This window comes from Limanda limanda, chromosome 20 (genome assembly GCF_963576545.1).
Source record: "Limanda limanda chromosome 20, fLimLim1.1, whole genome shotgun sequence".
Taxonomy (NCBI): Eukaryota; Metazoa; Chordata; class Actinopteri; order Pleuronectiformes; family Pleuronectidae; genus Limanda; species Limanda limanda.
This window is the reverse complement of record NC_083655.1, coordinates 11,600,647-11,625,627: the sequence shown is the minus strand read 5'-3', so window position 1 is coordinate 11,625,627 and position 24,981 is coordinate 11,600,647. Positions and strand designations below refer to the sequence as shown.

Here is a 24,981-nt window from a genome sequence, read left to right as displayed (position 1 = left end):
TGGACTCTCTCATCCGTGTTTTTGCCTCTTTGCCGTGTGGAAGAAAGGCTCAAAGTGCCATTAATGACGAAAGCTTTACCCAGCACAACAAAATAGAATATTCTTTGAAACGATAGATGTTATAAAATACATAATCATATCACGTAGACTTATGAATAGACCTTAAAGGGCTAAATCGGTCAAAAGAGGCATTTTTCTTAACGTTTATAATCAGTTTTGAAATTACATTTAAATATGCATCAGTGGCTTTAAAATATAGTAATTAAGGCTTTAACGTCGAGCCGAATAAAAAAATGATTGCGAAACTTGCAGCTCAACGCTGTGACTTTTATATGATGCGTTTACCATCCATGCAATGCAGTGAAGATCAGAGCATCAAGTCTCTCAGGTCATAAATCAGGAAACTCAAAGGTTTCAATAGAACTGTACATGTGCACCACTTCTGTGCCAAGTCAGGCTAAACCATTTACTAATTATCCGCTTATGCAGCCCTATCAGTAGCCCTGATAAAGACAGCAGATGTCAGATCAATCCATTATCAATTATAATCCCTGTCATTAGCCCGGTCTCACATGGCCTCATTAGTAGGTGTTACCAACGTCGCAGTTTGGATTCTGAAACCCTGTCCTGTCCAGTGTCAGCCCTCACAGACAAGCTAATGCAGCCAAAATAGCAGCGACGCTCCCATGTGACTATTTGTTAAGTCCCCGCCTATCAAGAGCAAAGCCAGCTCTTTAAGCCGACTGCAGGACCATGGAAACATGCAGCCCTCATTTCCCCAGACACGAGCGCGTACACATGCATGTGCAGACACACCATTGTAAGGGAGGGGGGTTATGTATTCTTACGTCTAATTTAGGAAAACGTAAATGTGACCCCAGTGATTCTGTGACAGCAGCGGCGATTGGAACCCTGCATTAAAGAAACAAGGGCAACAATATTTCCGTGCACAACCATCGCAGCCTGTAGTCGAGATATTCCTGTGTCCGAGACGGGCGAAATGATTTGTGATTCTTGGGACAAGGAGAATGAAACGCTCCCTAAACAGGGGGGACAACAATATTTACTCAGACTTCATTACACCCGCATACACACGTACAAATAGAGGTTTAACCTAAACCAAACTTTGACCTCTCCGCACCCTCTGCTCTGTCACCCAAGCCCACTTCTATTCTTCACTCTGCATGCCGTCCAATAATGTCAACTACGAGCTCCTGTCAGGCTGTTTTTAAACACAAGGACAGAGACTCAATTACAGGAGAATGGCCGTCGGGAGGCATCCTCCATCCACACACACCTGCTAATGGTTGTCAGGTTTGCTGGCAAAAGGGTCAAAAGTCAAACCAATCTGCGTTCCGCAACAATCAGCGGCTTCCACCAGCCTGTTGTTAACATCACTCGTTTAGAGGACATAAACACCAACACACACACACATTTTGTTTGTGGTGACAAGGGAAGGTTCCTGATTTTTTAAAACAAAATCATGGTGGTGTGGCAGCTGTTGTGGTGCCCTTGACTGGTAACAGACACCCCGGTTTGCTGTGACAAGTAATATTAGGCACCAGGCATGAAATGAACACAGATAACCTGCCAATAACCACAAATAACCAGGCAATAACCAGCTAAATGCAGTAGAGTTTTTCCTGCATGATTCCTTATCAAGCAGCAATTTAACTTATCTCTATAAAAAGATTCTACAACTGAATACGAAGAATCTGGAGACAGGGAGTCTTGTGGTTTCTGATTAGACCAATTATGTTTAAGAAGATTTTGGCTGAGCGTAGGTAAACAGTCCATGTGGAGAGCAAAAGAGGTGGAACACATCCAGTGAACATTGGTTATTATAATTTATGCAGCTAGAGATTAGCCCCAAAATATTGTCTGGATTTAAACAAATCTGCAAAAAGTGTTGTGTTTTGTGTAGAGAAAGTTTGACTTGTGTGATAAAACAAACTACTCAATGTATGGAGCCCTAACCCGGATATCCGACCTCTACCCCAGAAGCCCCAAAATAATAACCGATTCGTAATCGGACAATAGACGATAGGCTCCATTATTAGACACTTACAGAAAACCCTCTCTATCCTGTGTCATGTGAAACCGTGGGATAATGTCAGGGATTCAGCAGCCACTCTTCACTGGACAGTGAGTCTTACTGGTGTGACAAATGCATCTTTCAGCTTATTTAACATACACATGTGTGCGAGTTGACTGAGTCATAGATCTGTTCCTCTGCACCCGACCGCTCTCTGGCCAACATACAAAAGAACCCAAAATAACGCAGAGGGGTTGAGGGGGACATCAATCTGTGGTGAACCCTCGCCTGTGTAATCCTAAACCTTCACCTTCCTCTTAATACCCATCATCCCCCCCCTTAATACCCACACATACCAGGACAGAGGAGGGCCACAACAAATGGTCTCCCCGACAAAGGGCAGAGTTCGGCCAGTAGCACTTGTGCACATTCACAGATTGGCATTAACACACAGTCAAAGACACACACACACACATCCACACCCACACACACACACAGATGAAAGACATACTCAAGGAACTTGTATATGAGTCGTGGGGAAGGGGGTAAGTGGGGGTTTTCCGCTCTTAACTTGGCAAATCTGACCAGAAGAGCCACAGCCAAGGGTCTGTCATCCCCCTTCTGAGCCTTCTCGTCTAAAACCCGCCGCGGGCGGACAAACCGCTGTGGTCCCTGGCCTGACCCGTTGTGCCACAGGGGGTTAAGGCCTCAATTTAAAATGAGAGTGAGAGAAAGGTGAGAGCTAAGCCAAGAACACACGCGCATTCAGCCGAACACTCGTCCGCACAGATGAAGGGAACGCGGCATGGGGCGGGGAGGGTGGATTTATGTTCCGCTACCGAGTAGTGGTTAGTGCGCGTGTTACAATTATAAATATAAAAGGCCTCTTAAATCATGATATGAAAGTTGAGTGCAAATGTGACGATTAAAATGGGGGCGGGGGTGCAAATGGCAATACCCACAAATACACTAGAAACCCGGCTATAAATGCCAGCTGGCCTCTCTGGCTCGCCGCAGTCGGAAACTACCAAGAACCACTTGGCTGGCGGTCATTAAACTTCAGCGCCCGATGCAGAGTCAATAAAAACAGCTCGGTTTGGTTCAAAGTGTTGAACCAAACCAGCGCCAGTGTACGTGTGCTAAGTGATGACTCCTGTACTGTGGGCACTTCACGTTTTAAATCTACATTCTAAAAAGATATATTTAGTTTTGTCCGTCCAGATCAGAAAAACAATGACGTCAAAGCCTCATGAAACTATAAACCATTGAACATTGAATCATGTAAATGTAATTCAATGTTAAAACATTAATAGATGTCTTTAATTTGAACAGTTGAATCACAGATATCTACAAATTTAACTTAATTTCTAGGTTTTTATTTATTAATTGTCTTAAACATCAACAACACATACTATTTAGAGACTCCTGTACTGGGGGCACTTCACGTTTTAAATCTACATTCTAAAAAGATATATTTAGTTTTGTCCGTCCAGATCAGAAAAACAATGACGTCAAAGCCTCATGAAACTATAAACCATTGAACATTGAATCATGTAAATGTAATTCAATGTTAAAACATTAATAGATGTCTTTAATTTGAACAGTTGAATCACAGATATCTACAAATTTAACTTAATTTCTAGGTTTTTATTTATTAATTGTCTTAAACATCAACAACACATACTATTTAGAGAGGCTATGATCTTCATACAGCCAGAGGTAAAAATAGATGCATCATAGATACAAAGTAAACAAAACTCTAACATTGTGCAAAGTGGAATCTCCTGCTAGCTCAGCAAGTCTGAGCTGTGAACCGTGTGCACACCGTGAGCACACCGTGACTTCAGATGTGACTGATAACCTTACGATGCACGTGTCTCCAATCATGTCAATTCACTCGCCACCGTGTGCAACTAACCAGGGAAGTGAAGTCCTAAGGGAATACAGTTAGTGTACAGAGGCCTCAGCACACTGGGAAAGTTATTTCTAATAAAAACTCAAAAGACTGGTGGAGTTTAATATCACACAATTACCTCCTTAAGAACTCAGAGCGGAAATATTCCACAAAAAGTTCCCGTTTCAGTTAAATTTCTTCAAATTTTCTTCAGTTATTCATCTTTTTTAATTTAAGAAGTGAAACAGCAAGGGTCGTGGACTGAGTTAGTTGTTGTTGTTCTCGTTGGATTTGTTGAAAAAAATAAAAATCCAGAAAGTTGCCAACTTTATCTTTTAACAAATAACTTTCCTGGTGAAAGTCTTTACACGTTTCATTATTTGATGCCAAACGTTTACCACTTACAAACCTTTACTTTATTTTAAAAGCCAATTATTATTTTGCTTGAAGTTTTACAAAAGATTATTTCAGCAATTTATATCTTGAGTATTGGGAAAAATCACTACATATTTGTTGAGTCCTTAATCTTAAGGGAGTTTTTTAACTGACATGATAATTAAATTACATTTTCTTTTGCGCCATTTACAAACAAGGAATTCACATTTAAATTATGTTTCCAAATTATTTGGTTTAACACAACTGCACAAAAAATGTGCAAAAAACCCACCATTTCAGATGATGAGAGCGAACCTGACTTCCTGTTTATGCTTTTTGGAGCAAATTAAGCAAGAAGGAGGTGAAGTGTAATTAACACATGCACCTCTGGCAGTCTGGGGTGAGAGAAACTCCCACCTGTACCAGCATATAAAAAACACACCTTTTACAATGTAGCTCTGTCAGCCTAACAAGCATGACTGCAGGCACAAACCGACTGACAAAACAACACACACACACACACACACACACAGTTACTGCCCTGCCCTCCATTAGGGAACACAATGAGTGTGTAAGGGGATCTTAATGAAGGAGTCCCCTGAGGCAAAGCCTGACGCCTCTGCTGAGGATGTGTACTGTTAGAGCTCATTAAAAGAACATGAGTACAACCACTGACGAGGTGGGAGAGAGAGTGTGAGCGTGGTGCTCGGTTACAATACCAGGTTTAGCCGTTTATGTCATGCAGCACACACGCCGCTTCGCACCAGTTTATTGAGCGCGCACGCCCACGTTGTTCCATTCGTGCGTGTTGACCGGAGTCATTACACAAACAGACTTTACATGGGGAGAGTGAGTGTTCAGAGTGTGTGTGTATGTGTGTGTGGGGGGGATTTTGTTACTGGAAAACACTCACCCAGGACTATTGATATCACAGACACGAGAGCAGGCCTCTTATTCTGACAAAATGAACTTGAAGGATTAATCATATTTAGAGGGAAGGGCGAGCGAGGAAGACATTATTTAGTGGAGAGAGAGAGAGTGCGCCTGACAAATGTGAGACAGGAGAAAAAGAAAAAAGAAACAGGAGATGAGGAAGAAAAAGTCTGGAGCAAAATGGAACAGAGGAGGGAGCGTGGATTCTGATGTAGCAGTGCCACCTTGTGGATAAGAATTGAACTGTTTCGACTCTCCTGTTGATTAACTGTGAAGACCAGAGATTTACACTCACAGTCTGAGTGTATGTGCTTTTGTATGATCTACTCTGTGTTTAACCATAAGCTTATGTACTTATACAACAGACATATTGCACTTTTATAGAATTAGTATATATGTTATTGTATATCCTTCTGTTTATCGTATGTATTTTGGATTCTGTTTCTATTCCTATTTTATTTCTTAGCATGTTTACCCTTAAACTACTACTTTTTGTGCTGCTGTTTCAAATTGAATTTCTCCTACAGGGATCGATACCTAAATGTCTTATCTTCTTTTAGTTCAGCTTGTTTGGATGTGTATCAGCTTTCAGAGGCATGACAATTAAAGATTTTGGCATCTGTAATGGCCACAGTCATTGATCAAAGTGCATGTGTGTGTGTGTCTGTGTTGGACTCACCTCTCGACCCTTGTGTGTGACCAGGGCAGCGAGTGGCTTGGCGTAGAAACGGCTGAAGCTGAATCCCAGGCAGCCGTACATGCTGTTAGCCGTCAGCTTCAGAGCCTTCTGACGGATGTCGTACTGTGGAACCATTAACCAGAGTTAAGTTCGGTAAAATACAGTCGGCTTATATCTGGCTTGGCCAAAGTCATAATCAAGAATTCTTAGTAATGACTGTTTTACAGGGCTTAATTCTATTCATCCAAGAGAATGACGCCATCGAACATTTATCAACTAACGGACAAACCTTGTTCTATACCTCCCATACTCATTTGTTCTGCTTTAGCAAGATAATCACACATGCTCTGTCTAGAAAACAGAGAGAGTGACACCGTCATGTGTACCTGCAGGTAAAGGTCTGGGTGGATGTCTTGCTGCTTCATCAGCTGTTTCACTTGTTTTCTCCGCTCAACCAGCTTCCTGATTTCCTTTGGCAGGATTCCCATTTCCAGGGCGGAATCAGGAACCTCCGGAATCTCCTCTGGCTCGTTCACCTATAATCACGACAACAGGAATTAAAAACAGAGAATGGAAAGTGATGCTGGTGACCTGGATTTTGAGCCACCCTAGTGTTTGCATGAATAAATCACGTGTAGTAAACATGTGAAGAAGCAACTGACAGACCTCATTCTTCTTCAGAGTGTTTTGAGCTTCCCTCTGCACAGTGGTGAAGCAGATGTTGAACTCCTGGATGATTGAGGGATACAGGCTGTTGAAGTCGAGCAGCAGCACAAACTTATCATAGAAACCTAAAGAAAAGAGATGGAGGGCGGTTACAGAAAACACACAGATACATAAGACCAACACAAATTGCAACGATTTCCAGCGTGTTCTTACCAACTTTAGGATCCAGCACTAGACCTCCAGCATAAGCTGCCTTCTTCTTCCGCTTGTTTTTCCCTGCATCCACGTCATCCTCTCCATCGAGCTGTGACACATGAACACAAAGGGGGAAAAGACAAGAAACACTGGTCACATGATTGTACATCGAAAAAGAGAAATCTGTGCGTTTGTGCGTCTCTACCAATGCCAGCTGGGCCTTTTTGAAGGAGGGTTTGTCTGGGACGATGTAATTTTTCTCATGGAAGGCATGAAGCAGCAGGAACTCATTCCTCTCGGCGCGACCGCCCATCAAAGTACGAGACTGCAGAGAAGAATCAAGTGATTGGAAAAGGAAAAGAAAAGACCAAAAAAAGCCAGAAGTAAACTTCAGAGGTGATGCATCTTTTTTTCCTTCCAAAAATCTCTCCGTAAATTGCATGGGTTGATCACAACAAACAGACACTAAGTTTTAGAAAAGGCTTTCAAAGTCTAAAATCGTTTCTAATCATTCACAAGAACAAAGTATTTATTATGTCACAAACTCTTCTGCTTCTGACTGCACATAAAAAAAAAAGAAAAGCTGATGACTAAACTTCTTAAACCTCTGCGACTGTCTATCCTTCTGTCTTTTGTCACGAACATCAGAAATAATAATGTTGATGGTACAGACGTTTTCACTTTGTGGGGTCAAATATTCTCTCAAGCTCACCCCTTAATAATTTAAGGTAGAGGTATTTTAAGTGTCTGCTTTTTGGATATTAACATCAAGACTGTGAATTGCAATGTTACTTGTTGACTGATTGAGTTTCTATTCGTTTCTAACCCTAACCCTTACCCTAACCCTGGTGTGATGAAATCAGAAATATGAAACAGTGTTGCTGAATGTTACCATGACATTGCCGGCGATGTTGGTGATCTGCAGGGCCAGCGGCAGCACGTTGAGCTCACACATGATCTGGAGGATCAGCTTGGCGTCCGTCCAGGTCAACTCCAACAGGTAGAGCAGGTGAGGAGAGTCACTGACAAACACAAAAGTCACAGTTTAGGATGCACAAACAAAAATAATGTTTGGAAAAAGACGACATTTACATTAAACGTCCCTTTAAAACGTATTCACCTGTAGAGGTTTTTGATATCTTCCTGCGGAACGGTGACTCTCTCCGTTTTCAGCACCTGTGCAGTCAGCTCAGTCAGGTGATAACTTTTACAGCGAATCAGCTCCTTGGCTGAGATCTCCACATCGCACACCAGTCGGCCACATGTTGCGCTCTTCTCTGCAAAGGAACCACGACCCTGCAAGAATACCGGCCACAAAAAAAAACACATAAACACAAGCACATACAACATATGAAATGATTAGTGATGTGAAGAACGGTAAAGAAATACAACAACAGCCTCCATTACTTGTGATTTTTGTTTTTCTTACACCTAATTTGGGCATAGTGGCCCTCCGAAGGCGTCCAATCTTAGACCAGTGCGGAACCTTGCACAAGGTGATCCTCTGCAGAAGCACTTCCAGGTCAAAACCAAAGATATCGTGGCCCTGCAGGAAAGAAAAGGTCACCACGCTGATGAAGCATTTCACCCGTTTCCTGTGCATCTTATATTCTTATATCCCGGTGTCTTCGACTCACCACCAGCACATCGGGGTCAATCTTGTGCATCTTGGCCAAGAAGAAGCCGAGCAGAGTTCGCTCTGTGGCAGCTATCTCCACCTTTCCATTCTAACAGAGGGAGGGAGACACTCAATGTTCAGCATTCACACAGACCACGGAGAGGAGCCAGAGTGTATACAATATTATCTACATCAAGTCAAAAGAAACTTGTAAACATTGGCCACTCACCTTCTTCCTGATCGCCTCTTTGAAGTCGTACGGGAAGATGCAGTCTGCTGGTTTACTGACCACTGAAAAAACAAGAATAATGATTCCTAAACGTTCATCATTTTTAAACTTACTTGTCGACTGAGCTTCTGATTAGTATTCAACATGTTTAACCGTAGGACCTACTGGCTGCAGAATAAAATGTAAATCTGATGTTTATTACATATTTATGAGACTGAATATGATTAAATTCCCATACATTTCCATTTCATACACAATTCCATGCAATTGTAAAAAAAAACAGCAAATTTGAATAGCTCACCACAGAAGTGGGTCTGGTAGGGAGGTCGAGGTGCAGCTTTATCCATATGGAACTCATAGTGAACGAGTGCAGCCAGAGACACAATCTGCAGGAGAACAATTATATCATCACGTCCTTGATCACTTTATATTTCAATCTGTAAACAGCCACAGAAATAAATAACACTGTTAAATAATAACAATATATACTATAATAATGAATCCATCATACAGTTCCTGCTTAAAGTGGAAATTGACGATGCTCTGACCTCATTGTGGTGCGTCTTGGTGTTCTGGATCGTCTTGAGGCTGATGGACATGACAGTGATGGGCGGAGGAGTCAGGTCTTTAACCACAGAGACCAGGTCACTTCTCAGGGCCAGAGCTTCCACCTTACACCAGCTCACCGGCTGGCTCATCAGCTCTAAAACACACACACACACAGAGGAGATGTTACATTGACAGTTTTCATAGGAGATTCCAAATTTATTGTAAAATCCAGAGAAAACATTTCCTACTCTGATGACATGGAGCATATTTACTTGTTACGTGCATAATCCTTTTTAAACAATTAATATTTAACTGAAAGCAGGTTATGATCAATCTTTGAAACATGGGCCACATATCTAGAAATCCTTCTTACGTGGAGTCTTGATGTCGAGCCAGCAAGGCCCTCTGATCTTCCTGCTGAGGAGGAAGTGCTCAAGACTGGAGGTGTTGGTACCGAAAACGTGGGAAAAGGTTGCCCCCTTCAGGTCAGTAGGCAGAGCAGGAAACTCGGCCTACAAAAAAACAAATTCCCCACATAGATAAATGTGTTACTAGGAGAAAACCATGGCCAATCTGGGGAAGGTGGATACGTGTGCATTTGTCTACTCACAGAATATCGGACTTCCAGGTATTCAGACTGACTGGGCACATCAGGAATTTCAAAGGAGTAGTTTCTGTCCACTTTCTGCAGAGACAAACACAGATACCACAAACAAGTCAGACAAGCCACCCACCAGAAAAATATTATTATGCTATAACTGAGGTTGGAACCAACCTTGGACTTGAACTTCATAATCCTGAACTTCTCAGAGAGCTCGTTTAACTCCTGGTAAACGTCCATCATTCCGACAGGAGTATCCGACACCTCCCCAGTTTTAGGATTTACTTTCTGTTGATTAAAGTTAGAAGAAAAAACAAGTTAGTAAAAAAGTGTTAAAGTGATCACACACACCTTTCACAAGTAGAAAGTCATCTATGTACTTTGCATGGAAAATGGTATATACTTATTTTAGATTCCAAAACTATAAAACTTTATAGTGTAATTAAAGTTCTGTAATTAGACTAAAAGGCAACTGACTGAGAATATAAACAAGTGGTCTTACTCATTACAGTCAGTAATAAGAGATAACTTTGTAGATGAAGTGTACATACAGACAGAAAAATAATTATTAAAAGGTCGTGATTCACTATAACATCTGTTTAAGTTGTCGAACAATCCACTAAGTATTAGCAGCAGAACCTGGTCGTTCTGTTCCTGAAAACCTAACTCTCGTTAACATTTGTTCCATTCAATTTCCCCCGGTCTGAAAACAGCAACTCTAACCATCCTATGAGAGTGAGATTAGCGGTCATGTGACAGAACAGGAGACCTACGTATTCCCGAGGCAGCAGGTACATGGTCCGCTCGATGTTCTTGACGGAAACGCAGCAGCTGACGTGAGACTTTGCAGATTCGATCCACACTTTTCCAAACAGGTACACCACACCTAGTGAAATGTAAATATCAGCAGGTGCCTCACAGCGATAGTGTCCTCTCTATACGTTTTCCCTTCAAGTGTAAGTTTGACTCACCTGGCTTACTGTACGGCTCTTCGAATGCATCCAACCAATAGAAGCGGAAAACCTGCTCCCCGTCTGGGCCCTCCACTAGGGGGAGTTTGCTGGAGTCGACCAGTACCTCAGCTTGAGCCTCAGTGACTCCACCCTCCTCCTCTTGTCCCCAGGAGCCTCCGATCCTGCCCGACCTGGAAATGGACCATGGAAACAAGATGTGAAAACTCAAGCTCATTTGTGAATCACTCCCATGTTAGCAAAAGCACATAATTCACTTTATGCATTTATTATACATGAAGGATTCTGTGTAACTCTTCTGAGGAAAACGGAAAAAACTGAGGCAGAAAAATCTCATCCAGGTCTCGAACAGAAATATAAAAAGGCAGATTAAAACTTACACGAGGACGGGATCCGGACACTCTTCTTTGGGCTCCACTTTCACTGCAGCCACCGCCACGACTTTAGATCCAAGCTCAGCATCCTCAGTAACTACAGGCTTCTCCTCCTCCAGTCCAACCTCCATCGGCTCGTCGAAGTCCACACCATCAAACGCCAGAGAGTCATCTACTAAGAGACAAGTCGCCATAAAAGATTAGAGTGAGCTCTTTTTGTATAAGGAGACAAACAGAGTAAAAGTTTGTATTTTTGCACAACTGTCTCTGTCTTCCTCACCTTCCTCTTCATCCAGCTCCTTCACTTTCACCCGCTGCTTCTCTGAAGGAAGAGCAGGTTTGGAGGGAGGAGGACAAGCTGATGTCCTCGGGCTCGGGTGAGAAGGCGGCGGGCGGATCACTTTGGACTTTAACCCTGTAGCCGAGGGTGACTCCTGGTGACAAAACATTATATGTTTAAAATAATTTCAAAACTATGACAGAAAATGTTAACAGATTGAAGAATACCTTTGGCATTTGAGGTTTGATGGAAAACGGATTCAAGGGTGATCCAAGAGACTTCTTCTTCTTCAGAGCCACCACAGGCGGAGCTGCAAAAGGATTTGGTTTCTAGGAAGACAGATTAAAAACTGATTTTAAAAGCAAACATGGCAATATATCAGATAAGACATGGACAAAAAGAGGAGTAAAGGTCGGCTATGAAAAAAATTCACCATCACTACGTAAGAAAAAGGCAAAACCATATTAACCGACATGAGAAATCCTGTTTATATGACTTCTTCACCACAAAAGGTTGAGATCCTTCTGTGTTTTACTGAAACCTGACAGAGGGGCATGAAAGACTCCCCATAATTTAATTATGCCCGAATTAAGTGTTTGGATCCATGGGATTTAGTCATGTTTTTATATATATTTATATCACTTTTTATCTTTTGTGTATTTCTACTTTCTGGTGTCCCTTGTCATTTACGCATGGCCTGCTCGCGGATCATTAATCTTAAAATCTATATTTTTAGCAACCTCTTGACAAATTATGGGAGACATCAAACTCAATGCTGCTGTCAAAGTATCTCTATAAAGGAAGCAAAAATAATTAGATGGTGATGGTGTGTTACTAACCTCAGAGTGCAGGTCCTGTAGGATGTCTCCTAATAAGTCGTCTTTGGAAAGGTCCACGTCTTTCTGCAACACACAAAATTACAATCCTGATCAATGCATGAACAATTAAAGGAGCAATAATTGGTGTCAGTGATTTCTCTTGTTCCATTTTTGTGTTTTCACTTCGACCTAAATGTAAAACTAGAATTGATGCCATGCAGTTGTATGAATGCCTCTACCAGGCAAAGGTGCTGCAGGAAATATGATCACAATCTCCCTCTCTATTCCTGAGTTATGGTTAAATAATGGCCAGAAAACAGAACATTATAACGTGACTGGGAAGTGAAACATTGGCTGTGTTGACATTGATTCTAATAAATATGTCATAATTTACATATTAATTCTTGGGTTGTGGTCAAAAATTGGCTTTTGTGAGGCCAGAGTGACCTTTAACAAACAAAATCTATTGTGTTCATCTTCAAATCTAAATGAATGTATCTGATAAATTTAAAGACATTATCTTGAGTGGTTCCTGAGAAAGGGATGGTTCCGAAAATCAAAATGCAGACTGGAGGAAAGTTGTAATAGAAGCAGTTAATAAAGTCAGAAACACACCTCAGCCGGCCGCTTGACATTACTGTTCATGAAGAGGCTCTTAATGGTGTTGGGCTTAGAGACGGCAGCTTTCTTAGCATTCTTCTTGGAGTCTGCTCCTTTAGCACCTGCTTTTCCTGCAAACACAAACAATGGATTTACACACTTAAACTGTCCATGGTCCAACTCCCATTCTCAGAGAAATACATAAAACTAGTGTCTGATGCAGTCTTAGTTTCACCTTTTTTGTTTTCCACTACGTCCTCATCCAAATCGTCATCGAAGATTTCTCGTCCGTCCTCCACATATCCTGTTCCATCTAGGTGAAGAGGAGTGTTATAAGACCTCTTCATCACATACATATGTTGCTGCAGTGGATAAAGAGACTGAGACTCACCATCGTCAATAATCCAGTCGTCCTCTTGTCGATCTCGAACCATCTTTGAGTACTGATCCTCGTCCACCTCCTCGTAAACACTGGTGAGCTCCTCCACCTGGAAAACACGATCATTGGTTTCACATCTATTAAACAAGCAAACCTGAGTAAATATCAAATCCTGGAGCACTTAATTCTGCTGAAAGGTTTAAAAACAAGATTATGAATATTAAATGGCTTGTTCATCCTATAGAATGTGCTGAACAGGGCTGTGTAGTGCGACCTATATGTTTGTTTACTTGCTTGTGTGTGAGGTGAATTGATGATGGGTTGCTCACTAATGCTCCAAAACTACCTCTGTAGCACCAGTGTTATGTGCACAAAAGGTTGATGCACAGCCCTGCTAAACACATCAAGGTCTGCAGATTTGTAGTTGACTGTGTCACCAACAGTCAAAAACCTTGTAGGTCTCATAAACTATGACAGGATCAAAACTTGTGAAAGAGCTCCAGCACAAAGTCTAACTCGCAATCACAGATTTTTTATTATGTGACGTTCGGTACTAAACCTTCATCTGGTTCCAAACCGTTGCGTAATAAATCTCTGATGGCAAGTTAGACATCATGCTGGAGCTCTTTCACAAGTTTTGATCTACTCGTTCCTCTCTGATGCAGCTGTTCCACGAAATGGAGGTGTGAAGAATTTTTAATAATATAAGAAGCAAACGAGCCAAGATGTTGGAATTTTTCCCCTTAAAATTGGTGATCATAAAGGAGCAAGGAGGAATGGGTCTATCTAATTTTAAGGATTATTACTACGCCGCTCAAATTAAACCCCTGATTAACATATGTACCCCAATTTTTTGTTCCAGATGGAAAGACATTGAACTCTCCATCATGAGAGATCCCCCAATTCATGCAGTACTGGCACATACAAATTTAGGCAAACTCATAGACAATGTGGAAAATCCATGGATCAAATTCCAATTCAAAATCTGGAATACAATTAAAGGAGAATATATGCTAGTTCATAAACTGCAAATACTTCAGTGGTGCGCGTATGACCCTGGGTTCAAACCAAATGAAATTGACAATAGATTTAAATTTTGGATTCGAAAGGATATAACAACATTTTATTCCCCTACAGAAAAGGGACAATTAAAGGACTTTGACGCCTGAGGAAAAATACTGTCTTGAAAAATCTGATTTTTATAGGTACCTCCAGATACGCAGTTATTTTGAACATAATATTAGAAACAGAACAGACCTTGCTGACCCAATATTGAGAATATTTCTCGGTGCCTACCAAAATGATTCAAATAAAGAAGTTATCTCTAGATTCTACAAAGGCCTCATGACAAAAAAAAACACACTGCTGAATATGTTAACAATATTAAAAAATATATATTTGGTGATCATTCTTTTGTTAATTGACAACACAGCACTTTCCTTCTGATAAAGAAACAGACATGGTAAACATGTGGAAATGACATGTTGGTGTAAAACCAGCTGATCGGTTGACACAAGTCAGAGAAGATGTGTTCATGGATCCCAGTGGGGAAAGTAACGAAGTAGAAATACTTTGTTACTGTACTTAAGTAGATTTTTCACATATCTGTACTTTACTTGAGTATTTATTTTCCTGACAACTTTTTACTTTTACTCGTTACATTTGAGAACAAAGAACTACTTCTTACATTCTGAAAACTGTTTATAGTTGATTCTGTGTTGTCTCTAGGAGTTCAGATGCGCTGGTCCACTACTATTTGAACCTCAGCATCTAGGTTTCAAAATTGGTAAAATGATACATTATATACATTGTATTCATATTGTTGTTATAATTTTTCAGTCAGTTGAGATAAATCTTGACGAGAAACATTTTGGGTTGTTTTGTGTCTGTATAGGATTACTATAAAAAGCACTTTGCATTTTTAATTTTGGTACTTGTACTTTTGATGCTTAAGTACATTTCAACAGTAGATACTTTTGATACTTAAGTACTTTTAATATGAGCGACTTTAAGACTTTTACTCAAGTCATTTTCTGACAGGTGACTTTTACTGAAGTCACTTTCAAAGGTAAGATATCTGTACTTTTACTCAAGTATCGCTTTCAAGTACTTTGTACACCACTGATGGATCCTAACAAGTCAAAAGGATGCAGTGATGTTTCACCCCCTGCTCACTTCACTCCACACACAGTCACACACACAAGCTGTTTGCCACACGGGGTCCTTACTTCATATTTGACCTTCTCCCCCTTCTTGGCCTTCTTCAGCTGCTCCAGCGCAGCCTTCCGGCCCACCTTCTCCTTCTTCTCCCGCCGGGAGCGAGACTTGGCCAGACCGCAGGAGTCCCCCCCATCCTCTGAGGACAGGAGCACGTCACCATGACGACACGGCAGGTGTCCAACATGACACTTTGATTCAGCCTCACGAACACTGACTGCCCTGCACGACCTGGTTTGTCTTTACACTCATATTACCTGAACAATAAACACATCTGAATGGATAGTAAGCGATATTTAAACAATGGCTGCTTGATCAATTAAAGGTAAATTGATGAGGAAGCAGTCAAACCAGAAGATGCTAGCAGACCTAGCTTACATTGTATTTAAAGCCTAAACTTCTAATGCTAGCTGTTAGCATGTTTGCGACGTTATAGACACAAGCCGTGCTAATGGTCAAAGCCTGGTCCCTCTGCTGGAGTGACGGGGAAAGCTAGCAAGTGTGTTAGCTAACGTGTCCTCCAGAGTTAGCTCACAAACGAAGCTCCAGGGCCACTCACCGGCTTCCTGAGCCTCCGTGTCTTTGTCCGGGTTGGACACCGGAGCCATGGCTGTAGGTTCTGGGTGTCTGACAGCAGCTGGTGAGCACCGGAGAGTCGGTCGGTGGGAAAGCGGTCAGTCAACACAACAACAGGACGATCACCCGCCAAATTGCCTTCCCGGGGAAAGTCATATGCAGGAAATGACATCACGCCGCTGCCAGCCAATGGGGTTAAATGATGTCTGGCCCATCGGGGGCAGTGTTGTACAGTGAAAGAGTCTTGTTTGTATCACTCGATCAAAAGACATGTTTACTAGAGAGAACAGTGTGTTACACTATAATGATACCATAGAAAACATAATATAATGTACAGTACCATACATACATATTGTAACTTTAATGTGGTAAATACATAATAATATATAATATTCACAATAGCAGTATATGTGTGCATCATGGTAAATACATCTCAGCGACTATCCTCAAATTAGATTTTTCAAATTAGGACCAGGCCACGTGGTTCTCCATCTTTTCAGTGTCTGTGCCCGTGTATCCCTCTAAAGTTCGTTTCCATGGCGACCAGGCGGGACTATGGAGGGCACAATGGCTTCCTGTCCCAGATTGGGGCCACACAGTAACTACAGTGAACAATGAAAACACAAAGGCTGGTTTGTCCTTCGTCCCCAAAGCATGTTTTTGCCTCTTGGTGCCATTACATCACAATAATAATCCATATATAACCCTAATAGCCTCATAACTCATAACATAGAGTGGGGTAATGGTCACATCACCATTATGATCCTTTTTGTGGCTTTAGAAGCAAATCGTTATGAGAGCATGTTATGCAGCTTAAGCACTATTTTTTGTGTGTTCTCTCAAATGCATTATTGTTCTTATATATATTTTATTTTTTTTACTGTGCAGAAGACGTGATCACTTCTCAGGACGAGGCTACAGGGTGCAAGTTGCATGAGTTGTGTCCTCCACTGGGTGCAGCCCAGTAGACAGAGGGTCTGCTGTGTCCACAGTGGTCGCAGCTGACCAGTAGCTAGTGAGCAGCTGACCTGACCGGACTGGGACAGACGCTCCGCTGCACTTTGGAATTGAACCCCAGACTCGGGCTCCAGCCGCGGACTCTCAAGCGAAAACCAGACGGGAAAAAGCGAAGAGGACAACCCAGTTCGGCACTGGTGGTTTCTACTGGTGTTGGAACAGGATGGTGAAGCAGCGACGCGTCAGGGCGCATTCCGGCTGCGCAGCTGTTGCGCCTCTTTGTTGCAGAAGGGGACCACCGAAGGTAAACACGCATCCTCCGCACGAAAACGAGTGGAAACCCTATTTCATTGTGTGTTTTAATAATGCTACAGTAGAAAGTTTGCCGAGAAACATTTGAGAAAATTTGTTTGAGTAGTTTCAAGCATTGGAAACATCCCATTCTAATATCTGTGCCACTTTGCACATATAGTAAGAGGATGGATCTGTATATTAAACTGTGTGTGAACTCAAACAACAACTTTAACTCGATGCAACAACTGATGACCATGTTTCCTAGACCTTAATTTTTTTTTTTTGTAACTTGAAAAACACCTTGAAACTCGGTTTTGAAAGATGCAATGTGATTGATGATGAATATATTATTATTTGTATTATTGCAAGTGAGTTTACAAGTGAAGGAACAGGCTAGGATATCCAAGGCCTTCATACACATATGTCCTCTGCAGAATACACCCTGTCAGAAATCAATACTAATCAACAATAATCACTAGTTCACTGTTAGAACATGTTACATCTACAACAATCGGACCATGTCCCTGGTCAGTGGACACTGGGTGATAGCCTCTCACTGATGGGGCCATGGACCACTCCCCCAATCCCCGCCGCCGCCTGGGCTGCTGGGCCGCTGGAGCTCTTCTCTGATTGGTCCTCTCCCGCAGCTCTCTCCTCTTTCCGTCGCCATGGAGAGAGCTCTGCGAGCGAGCAGAGATCGTCTATCGACACAGCGACTCACTGCACTGTGCAATCCGACCCGTACGTAACGAGCAGCACATCCCAGTGCTTTGTTTTCTCTCAGTTGGTTAGTGCTGCTGATGTGACTGATCACTCCAGATCAACTTAAGGGCGTTATTGCACTTCAACAACATGAAACAAATACACAAACCCCAAATCAAACCCCACTGGCATGACAATTTGTTGTGCTAAAACAGAAAACCAGTCAGAGTGAGACCTCTTTGTGGCCTCCTCCTCTCTGCAGCAGGGGCATCAGAGAGAAGGAGGAGGAGAAGAAGGGAGGAGGTAGAGGACAGACAGAGAGTCAGAGCAGAGAGTGGGCGGGGGGAGCGGATGAAGGAGAAAGAGGCAGAGCGAGTGGAGAGTGGAGAGGCCTCATCGCTGCACTGATGCTGAGTCACATCGCTGAGGGAAATAATGGAGGAGCTCGAGCACACCTGCCCCCATCCTCGGACGGTAGGGTGGTCTGTGTGGAGTGTGTGTCTGTCCCTGCGTATGGACGTGTTGTGGTGTGTACAGAGTGTGAGGGAGGCGGACAAAGAAAGGCCCCTCATCCCCCCCCTGTTATGAAACAGATCTCCAACAGCAAGTGGCCGAGGGAGATGCTCAGACTGCTGAATGGACATTGTGTGTGTGTGTGTGTGTGTGTGTGTGTGTGTGTGTGTGTGTGTGTGTGTGTGTGTGTGTGTGTGTGTGTGTGTGTGTGTGTGTGTCTGTGTGTGTGTGTGTGTGTGAGAGAGTGTGTGTGTGTGTGTGTGAGTGTGTGGGTGTGTGTGTGTGAGGGCATGGACATCCTGCTGAAAGGACTTTGCGGCAGACAGGACAGAAAACCTCCTTCTCTCTCCTCCTCTGTTGTTCGGTCCTCTCCATCTTCTGTCCTCCCTCCATCCTCTCATGTGCCACCCCCATGCAGTCTCATCTGCTTCTCTCATCCATTTTTAAGGGAGGGAGGGGGGGCTTTAATCTTTCCCATGCCAGATGTTCTTTGCCCGTCCAAGAGTCGCTTTTACTGAGCGGCCTCTGTCCAGCCCTTCCTAACAGGCCCGTGTGCCCGCTGGTTGTTAGTGTTTAAGCTGCACCATCTGCTCTGTGCTAAATGTTTGTAAGCTCCCCCCCCCCCGCCCGAGGAATCATGGAGGTGACGAGGACGCTCCCTCAGCATATTGCTGTTGTGGTTGCAGCTCTTATGGCTCCAACTCTTGTGCAAACGGAGGGGCCAGTGTAGAGAAGATGAAGACATGCTAGCAAAATGTCCTGGCAATTTAAAAGGTCAGGGAGAGAGTGTGCAGGTAAAATTGGAGGCAGACACCACAAGGGGAGTCATACATATGTGGCAAATATTAAAAATCAATGTCTCCCGTCTGTTCCTCTTGCTGCTCTAACTCTTCACCTGCCTTATTTCGTATGTGCTGCTTCTTTTGACCGACATTTACATGCATATCCATTAAAATCAACTCGTCTCCAGACCTCTTCATTTCAGCAATTCATATAATAAAGCGAAAAGAAAACAATTATTATTATAAACAACTATCTCATTCTACAAATACGTTTTAATGATGTGGTTGTTTCATTCTTGTGGCGCGTTGCAGTTATGCCTTGTGTTTAGTTGACATTGGCTTTAGCACAGACCTCACTGCCAAATGTGTAACAGTAACAATACCTAGTACACAAATCTACCAACATTTTGTTTGCCATTAAATATATGTTCTATGTCTTCCAACCTTATCAAAAGATGATGAAAATGACACAATATGGAACTATCAAGCTTTGTTTTTATAGCAAATGAAGATACTTCACTCAGCAGAGCGTCCCCTCAAATTCAATCAAGCTGCACCAGATTGCTCACACTCATAGAGATCAGTCCCCTTAAATGTGCCTGATGTTTTGCATCAAGATCCCTTAATTATCATCTGGTGAAAATGTATCAATGGACAGGGTGAACACACGACCTCACAGTGCTGTATGTTATCCTATAGTTCAGGTTTCTTTCACCATTAAAAGATTTTAGGACAAATAAATATCATGGAAAACTCAGAATAATGTCCAACCCTCATTGTCGTAACATTGTCCTGACAAAATAGTCATGAAAAACGTCCAGGAACTGTTGCTGTTGGACTTTCGCATGTCATTTTTCAAAACAGTGATAGTTCACCTCTATTCCAAAGGTGTGGTCCAAACAACCTCTGGAAATAAAATCGAAACCCTCCCCGTACAGCTGAACGCTACCTTAGCTTATGTAGAGTAAGAAATGTTTGTCTGCCCTTCAGCGTTTAGAGCTGACCACTGATTTGATATTTACCGAAGAAGAACACCTCCCTGCGTTTCTGTCTCCATTACCCCGGCCTGTTTCCGACCGTGCTCATGAGACTGTCTCCGGTTTTGTTGTTGCTCCGAGACGATATTTCTGACGTCATTTGCCCCCGAGACTGGATCTCTTTCCATTTTTTCATCCTCCTCTTACACCCCCACGTCTTTCTGCTCCTTACCGACTCTTAACCGTGTTTTATTGGTGTGAATGAGATTCATCTTAGTATTCCCTGCAGTCAACAGATGGCACACGGAAACACATTTCCTGTCAGGCTCACACACTGCAGCACTTTAACCTTGAGCTGGTGCTAACGGTGGTCGTCCTTCTTATCTCAAATGTCCTTTCTGGCTCTGTCATGTCTTTTTCTTTGTGTCCTGCTGTCTTTCATCATTCCTCCATCTGCTTCGTCCAAGATTTAATTATCTGGAAATTATAATTGTTTACCCTCTGATCAATTCACCGCGAGGTCACCTACATACTGGCCACATGATTCGTATTCTTCTCTTTGTATTTGAGTTATGCCTCTGAGGCCTTTGACAACAGATCCATAACTCTGTCCTTACTGTCTGTCACCCAATACAGACACACACACGCGCACACGCATGCACACACACACACACACACACACACACACACACACACACACACACACACACACACACACACACACACACACACACACACACACACCATGATCAATAACACTGAGTGCAGCTCTGAATTAATTCGGCCCAACATGGAGCCGGCTTCAGCTGTGGTCAGTAACTTAATGGAGGTTACTGTATCTGAGATGAGGCTGGAAACAGAGGCGTGCCGCTCACTGGGATGGACAGCCATGTTTCTTTTGAACAAACAATGAAACATTTTTTATTAATGTATATGTAATTTAATGCAATATTTGTAATTTAGATGTTGTAAAAGCCTTGGTGAAAACATCATCGCCGTCATTTTCCGAAATTTGGTCTGTACTTGTATCTAAATCTCCGGGTTTGTCTGTTCTCCTTTGTCCCAGACGCTGACCGAGCCGGCCATCTTTGCCAGGGAGGCCAGTTGTGACTGCCGCGCCCCTCATGAGAAACTCACCATTACTCAGGCCCGCAGAGGGACCCCAGGTTGACCTCTTCTCTTTCATGCTCATATTCAATACAATACTCACATGAATTTCTTCTTTCCTTGAATTAAATCTGTCTCAAAAACCACTGCTGCTATACTGCATATGCAGAGTTATACAGCTCCTTCCTCTATTTTTTCTACTTCTTTATCAAAGAAGGAATATTAATACTTGCAAATTGTATAAATCTAGCAAATTATAAGTTCATAATAAAACCTATGCAGATACTGGGAGAACATGTAAACTCCACACAGAAAGATCTGCGTGCTGTGAATACTAATATCAGTATAATTAAAAAAGCCCTAATGGTCCATTGTGATGCACAAACCCTATAATCACCTGTAATCTCCTGGATAGAGAGTTGATACATTTCAATTAATACCATTAACCTGGTTTATAATATTGTCATTACACAATAAATGTGCCAAAAGTTGGATGAGCATTTTTTGGACGCAATATTATGCATATGTCAAAGAAATCTGTATAAAAGGAATAAGTTTTGCTGTCTTGTGTTTTCAGTGGACCGACCGGTCAGAGTCTACGCAGACGGCATCTTCGACCTGTTCCACTCTGGACATGCTCGTGCTCTCATGCAGGCCAAGAACCTCTTCCCCAACACATACCTTATAGTCGGAGGTAAGACAGATACAATGAAGAACAAATGCAAACACACACACACACACCCACACACAAGATGAAATGCCACAATAAAAAAGAACCCACTTGTCTAACTCGTGTGATTTCGATGTGTTTTGTGGCGTTTCCTTTCTCGTGTTGTTTTGGAACAGTGTGCAGTGATGAGCTGACCCATAAGTACAAGGGCTTCACCGTCATGACGGAGCACGAACGCTACGAAGCGCTGAGACACTGTCGCTACGTCGACGAGGTTTTGAGAGACGCACCCTGGACTCTCACCCCCGAGTTCCTGGAGAAACACAAGGTGCATATGATAAAACACATCGTGTGTGTGTGTTTAACACCGAATCCTTTATCATGTATGTTCACTGACATGTATGAGACCTACTGTGTGTGTTCACCTGGGTTTTAGTTTAACCTCATGTCAGATTTCTGCCATATACCAAGTCTCCTGTGATTGTTTCTCAGATCGATTTTGTGGCTCATGATGATATCCCATACTCCTCAGCAGGAAGCGAGGATGTTTATAAACACATCAAGGAGGCAGGTCAGTGCTCCAGAAAGTTGAGGGCTGTGACAACTCTGCAGATTTCTCTTTTCAGTTTTCAAACTGAGTGTGTTCTTGTGTGTGTGTGTGTCTTTGTGTTGTAAACCAGGGATGTTCGTGCCGACACAGAGGACAGAGGGAATCTCAACGTCTGACATAATCACCAGGATTGTCCGAGACTATGACGTCTACGCCCGACGAAACCTCCAACGTGGCTACACGGCCAAGGAGCTCAACGTCAGCTACATCAATGTAAGGTCACCGATCAATCCTACACGCAGCCATGATGTTGTAATGCTGAACAGCACAATTAAACATTCAGTTAAATTAATGATATTACTGTATTTCTATAGCATTTTTCCATTCTTGATCACCACTCAAAGAGCTTTACAGTTCAGTTTTGCAATTCATCCATTGACAGTGCAGCACTTCCTCTGTCGCACATCTCTCACACACTGCCGACAGCAATTTGAGGTTTAGTGTCTTGCCAAAGGACACTTCGGCACTTTGAAAGGAGGATTGAACTATTGACCTTCCGGGTAGAAGACTACTCGCTCTACTCCCTGAGCCACAGTCACCAACATAATGTACTTTCTTCTAATCGAATTTGAAGAAATATTTCTGTCTAACTTTTATAATTGTCTTTGGACAAATACACCGACGAACAACCATTTCATTGATTTTTTTTAGGAGCTGTAGACAAACATGCGCTTGTCTTTATAGACGATTAAATATATATTTTTAGTTTATATCATAGCATTTTAGAATATAGCACGATCTAGTGTTATATTCTAAATTATGTGATTAAAATAAATAAATAAGAGAAATCATATCAAGCTTATGAGTTTTTCAAGATCATGAATCATTTTCAGGCGTCATTATTCTGATTTGCAACTCAAAGGAAACATGTTTCTTTTCCATAACATTATAGAAATATGCAGTGGAACACCAACCAGTCCCCTACGAGTTTAACTGAGTCAGGATGCAATGAATACATTTCTTCCAGAGATTCAACTTTATATGTTTCCTCTCCATTTGATCCACTCAGGAGAAGAAGTACCGACTGCAGAACCAGGTGGATCGCATGAAGGAGAAGGTTCGCACCGTGGAGGAGAAGAGTAAACACTTTGTGTACCGTGTGGAGGAGAAGAGCAACGACCTCATCCAGAAGTGGGAGGAGAAGTCCAGGGAATTCATCGGTAACTTCTTAGAACTTTTTGGACCAGATGGAACTTGGGTAAATAACTCTACCAAGTTCGCACTCATCATCATCATCATATAGACCAGGGGTTTTCAACTGGTTTTGTCCCAGGGACCCCCATTCTGACTAGAAAGTAATCCGCGGCCCACTGATGTACCTACGCGCGTGCGTGCCTACGTGTGTGTGTGTGTGTGCGTGCATGTGGATAGAAGGAAGTTTTAACAATTGTTTTTCCATGTTTATAAAAACCTCAAACAAATCTAGAAAAATCTGTGAAAAACCAACAAAAACGGTTGATTTTCAGTGCTTAAGAATTGAAAACAATATTAAAATGCATTTTGTAGTTGTACTGAATCTCAGAACCATATGTACATCAATATATAACGTTCTTGACTTAAATGTACAGACATGTAGCTGACATGTTGAGAGAACGTTAAAGTAACTGATCAATAACAATCAACATAAACTGGGGCTACAACTGAAGAGGGAAGATGACAAAGTAATGCAGAATATGTCACAAACGATAATCATACAATATCACACAAACAATTGAGGCCTACTTAAGTTTAGCCTCATGATCACCAGCACCTTCATATTATTTTAGACATAGTTTTCCTATTTAAGATATTTTTCACGATATTCAAACATGTTGAAAAATCAAAGAGAATTTCGCGGACCCCCTGCAATGCCGTCGTGGATCGCCAGGGGGCCGCGGACCCCCGGTTGAAAACCCCTGATATAGACTGTTACCACTGTGAATATATTTACTGAATCCCACCCTCAACCCAAGTAGTAACAGTACTTTTTCCCTCGCTAGAAACAGGTGTTCCAGGAACGCAGTGGCCGAATGCTGTCCTACGCTCTGTCTCCCCGGGAGTCGCCCTGCAGCAGCCCCACCCGCGAACTCTCCCCCCTGCGCTCCCCCTCGCCCCCGTCCCCCCCCTTACGCTGGCACAGCGCTCGGCCCTCGCCCCCGACCTCCCCGAAAGGAGCGTCGGCGTCCGTGAGCAGCATGAGTGAAGGGGATGAGGATGAGAAGTAGATGGACTGCTGAACACACTCCCATGCACACGCACACAAACACTTCACTCTTGAGAACTGCTCACACACACACAGACACACACACAGTAAACCCACTAACACAAACACGTCTATACTCTACACTAGAAACACTGGCTGCACAGGGTGGTCATGGGAGATGTGGTTCTGAACTGCAGA

General features: G+C 42.5%; 2 protein-coding genes across 3 annotated transcripts in view; one reads left to right on the top strand and one right to left on the bottom strand.

Annotated features, from left to right (window-relative positions):
- The window catches only part of pola1 (polymerase (DNA directed), alpha 1), a 48,241-nt gene extending 32,205 nt beyond the window's left edge, over positions 1 to 16,036 (bottom strand). The window contains exons 1-26 of the mRNA XM_061093854.1: positions 15,973 to 16,036; positions 15,425 to 15,552; positions 13,209 to 13,305; positions 13,053 to 13,130; positions 12,833 to 12,948; positions 12,239 to 12,301; positions 11,627 to 11,728; positions 11,400 to 11,553; positions 11,126 to 11,294; positions 10,746 to 10,918; positions 10,548 to 10,660; positions 9,949 to 10,062; positions 9,784 to 9,858; positions 9,547 to 9,685; positions 9,173 to 9,327; positions 8,926 to 9,010; positions 8,625 to 8,686; positions 8,415 to 8,504; positions 8,207 to 8,323; positions 7,898 to 8,073; positions 7,670 to 7,799; positions 6,983 to 7,102; positions 6,796 to 6,886; positions 6,583 to 6,707; positions 6,303 to 6,452; positions 5,917 to 6,039 (exon numbers count right to left, since the gene is read on the bottom strand). Coding sequence (XP_060949837.1) covers positions 5,917 to 6,039; positions 6,303 to 6,452; positions 6,583 to 6,707; positions 6,796 to 6,886; positions 6,983 to 7,102; positions 7,670 to 7,799; positions 7,898 to 8,073; positions 8,207 to 8,323; positions 8,415 to 8,504; positions 8,625 to 8,686; positions 8,926 to 9,010; positions 9,173 to 9,327; positions 9,547 to 9,685; positions 9,784 to 9,858; positions 9,949 to 10,062; positions 10,548 to 10,660; positions 10,746 to 10,918; positions 11,126 to 11,294; positions 11,400 to 11,553; positions 11,627 to 11,728; positions 12,239 to 12,301; positions 12,833 to 12,948; positions 13,053 to 13,130; positions 13,209 to 13,305; positions 15,425 to 15,552; positions 15,973 to 16,021 — 2,994 coding nt within the window. The 5' untranslated portion in view covers positions 16,022 to 16,036. The remainder of the gene's footprint in view (positions 1 to 5,916; positions 6,040 to 6,302; positions 6,453 to 6,582; positions 6,708 to 6,795; positions 6,887 to 6,982; positions 7,103 to 7,669; positions 7,800 to 7,897; positions 8,074 to 8,206; positions 8,324 to 8,414; positions 8,505 to 8,624; positions 8,687 to 8,925; positions 9,011 to 9,172; positions 9,328 to 9,546; positions 9,686 to 9,783; positions 9,859 to 9,948; positions 10,063 to 10,547; positions 10,661 to 10,745; positions 10,919 to 11,125; positions 11,295 to 11,399; positions 11,554 to 11,626; positions 11,729 to 12,238; positions 12,302 to 12,832; positions 12,949 to 13,052; positions 13,131 to 13,208; positions 13,306 to 15,424; positions 15,553 to 15,972) is intronic.
- A 1,133-nt stretch (positions 16,037 to 17,169) lies between these two features.
- Positions 17,170 to 24,805, top strand: pcyt1ba (phosphate cytidylyltransferase 1B, choline a). Of its 2 annotated transcripts, none has more exons than XM_061094134.1 (8): positions 17,170 to 17,250; positions 21,281 to 21,380; positions 21,899 to 22,015; positions 22,168 to 22,319; positions 22,484 to 22,562; positions 22,672 to 22,814; positions 23,611 to 23,799; positions 24,581 to 24,805. In XM_061094134.1, the coding sequence occupies exons 1-8, from the start codon at positions 17,170 to 17,172 to the stop codon at positions 24,803 to 24,805; spliced, it is 1,086 nt and encodes a 361-aa protein (XP_060950117.1). The 2 variants fall into 2 exon arrangements, with proteins under 2 accessions (XP_060950117.1, XP_060950118.1); XM_061094135.1 differs by lacking the exon at positions 17,170 to 17,250 and adding an exon at positions 18,326 to 18,416.
- Positions 24,806 to 24,981: the final 176 nt, after the last annotated feature.

Excerpts from the sequence above, each read along its gene's own strand:
- pcyt1ba (XM_061094134.1), top strand. The coding sequence starts at position 17,170 with ATGGTGAAGCAGCGACGCGTCAGGGCGCATTCCGGCTGCGCAGCTGTT. Across the intron at positions 21,381-21,898 it reads GGCCCGCAGAGGGACCCCAG|TGGACCGACCGGTCAGAGTC; the intron begins GTTGACCTCTTC and ends TTGTGTTTTCAG. Across the intron at positions 22,815-23,610 it reads TCAACGTCAGCTACATCAAT|GAGAAGAAGTACCGACTGCA; the intron begins GTAAGGTCACCG and ends TGATCCACTCAG.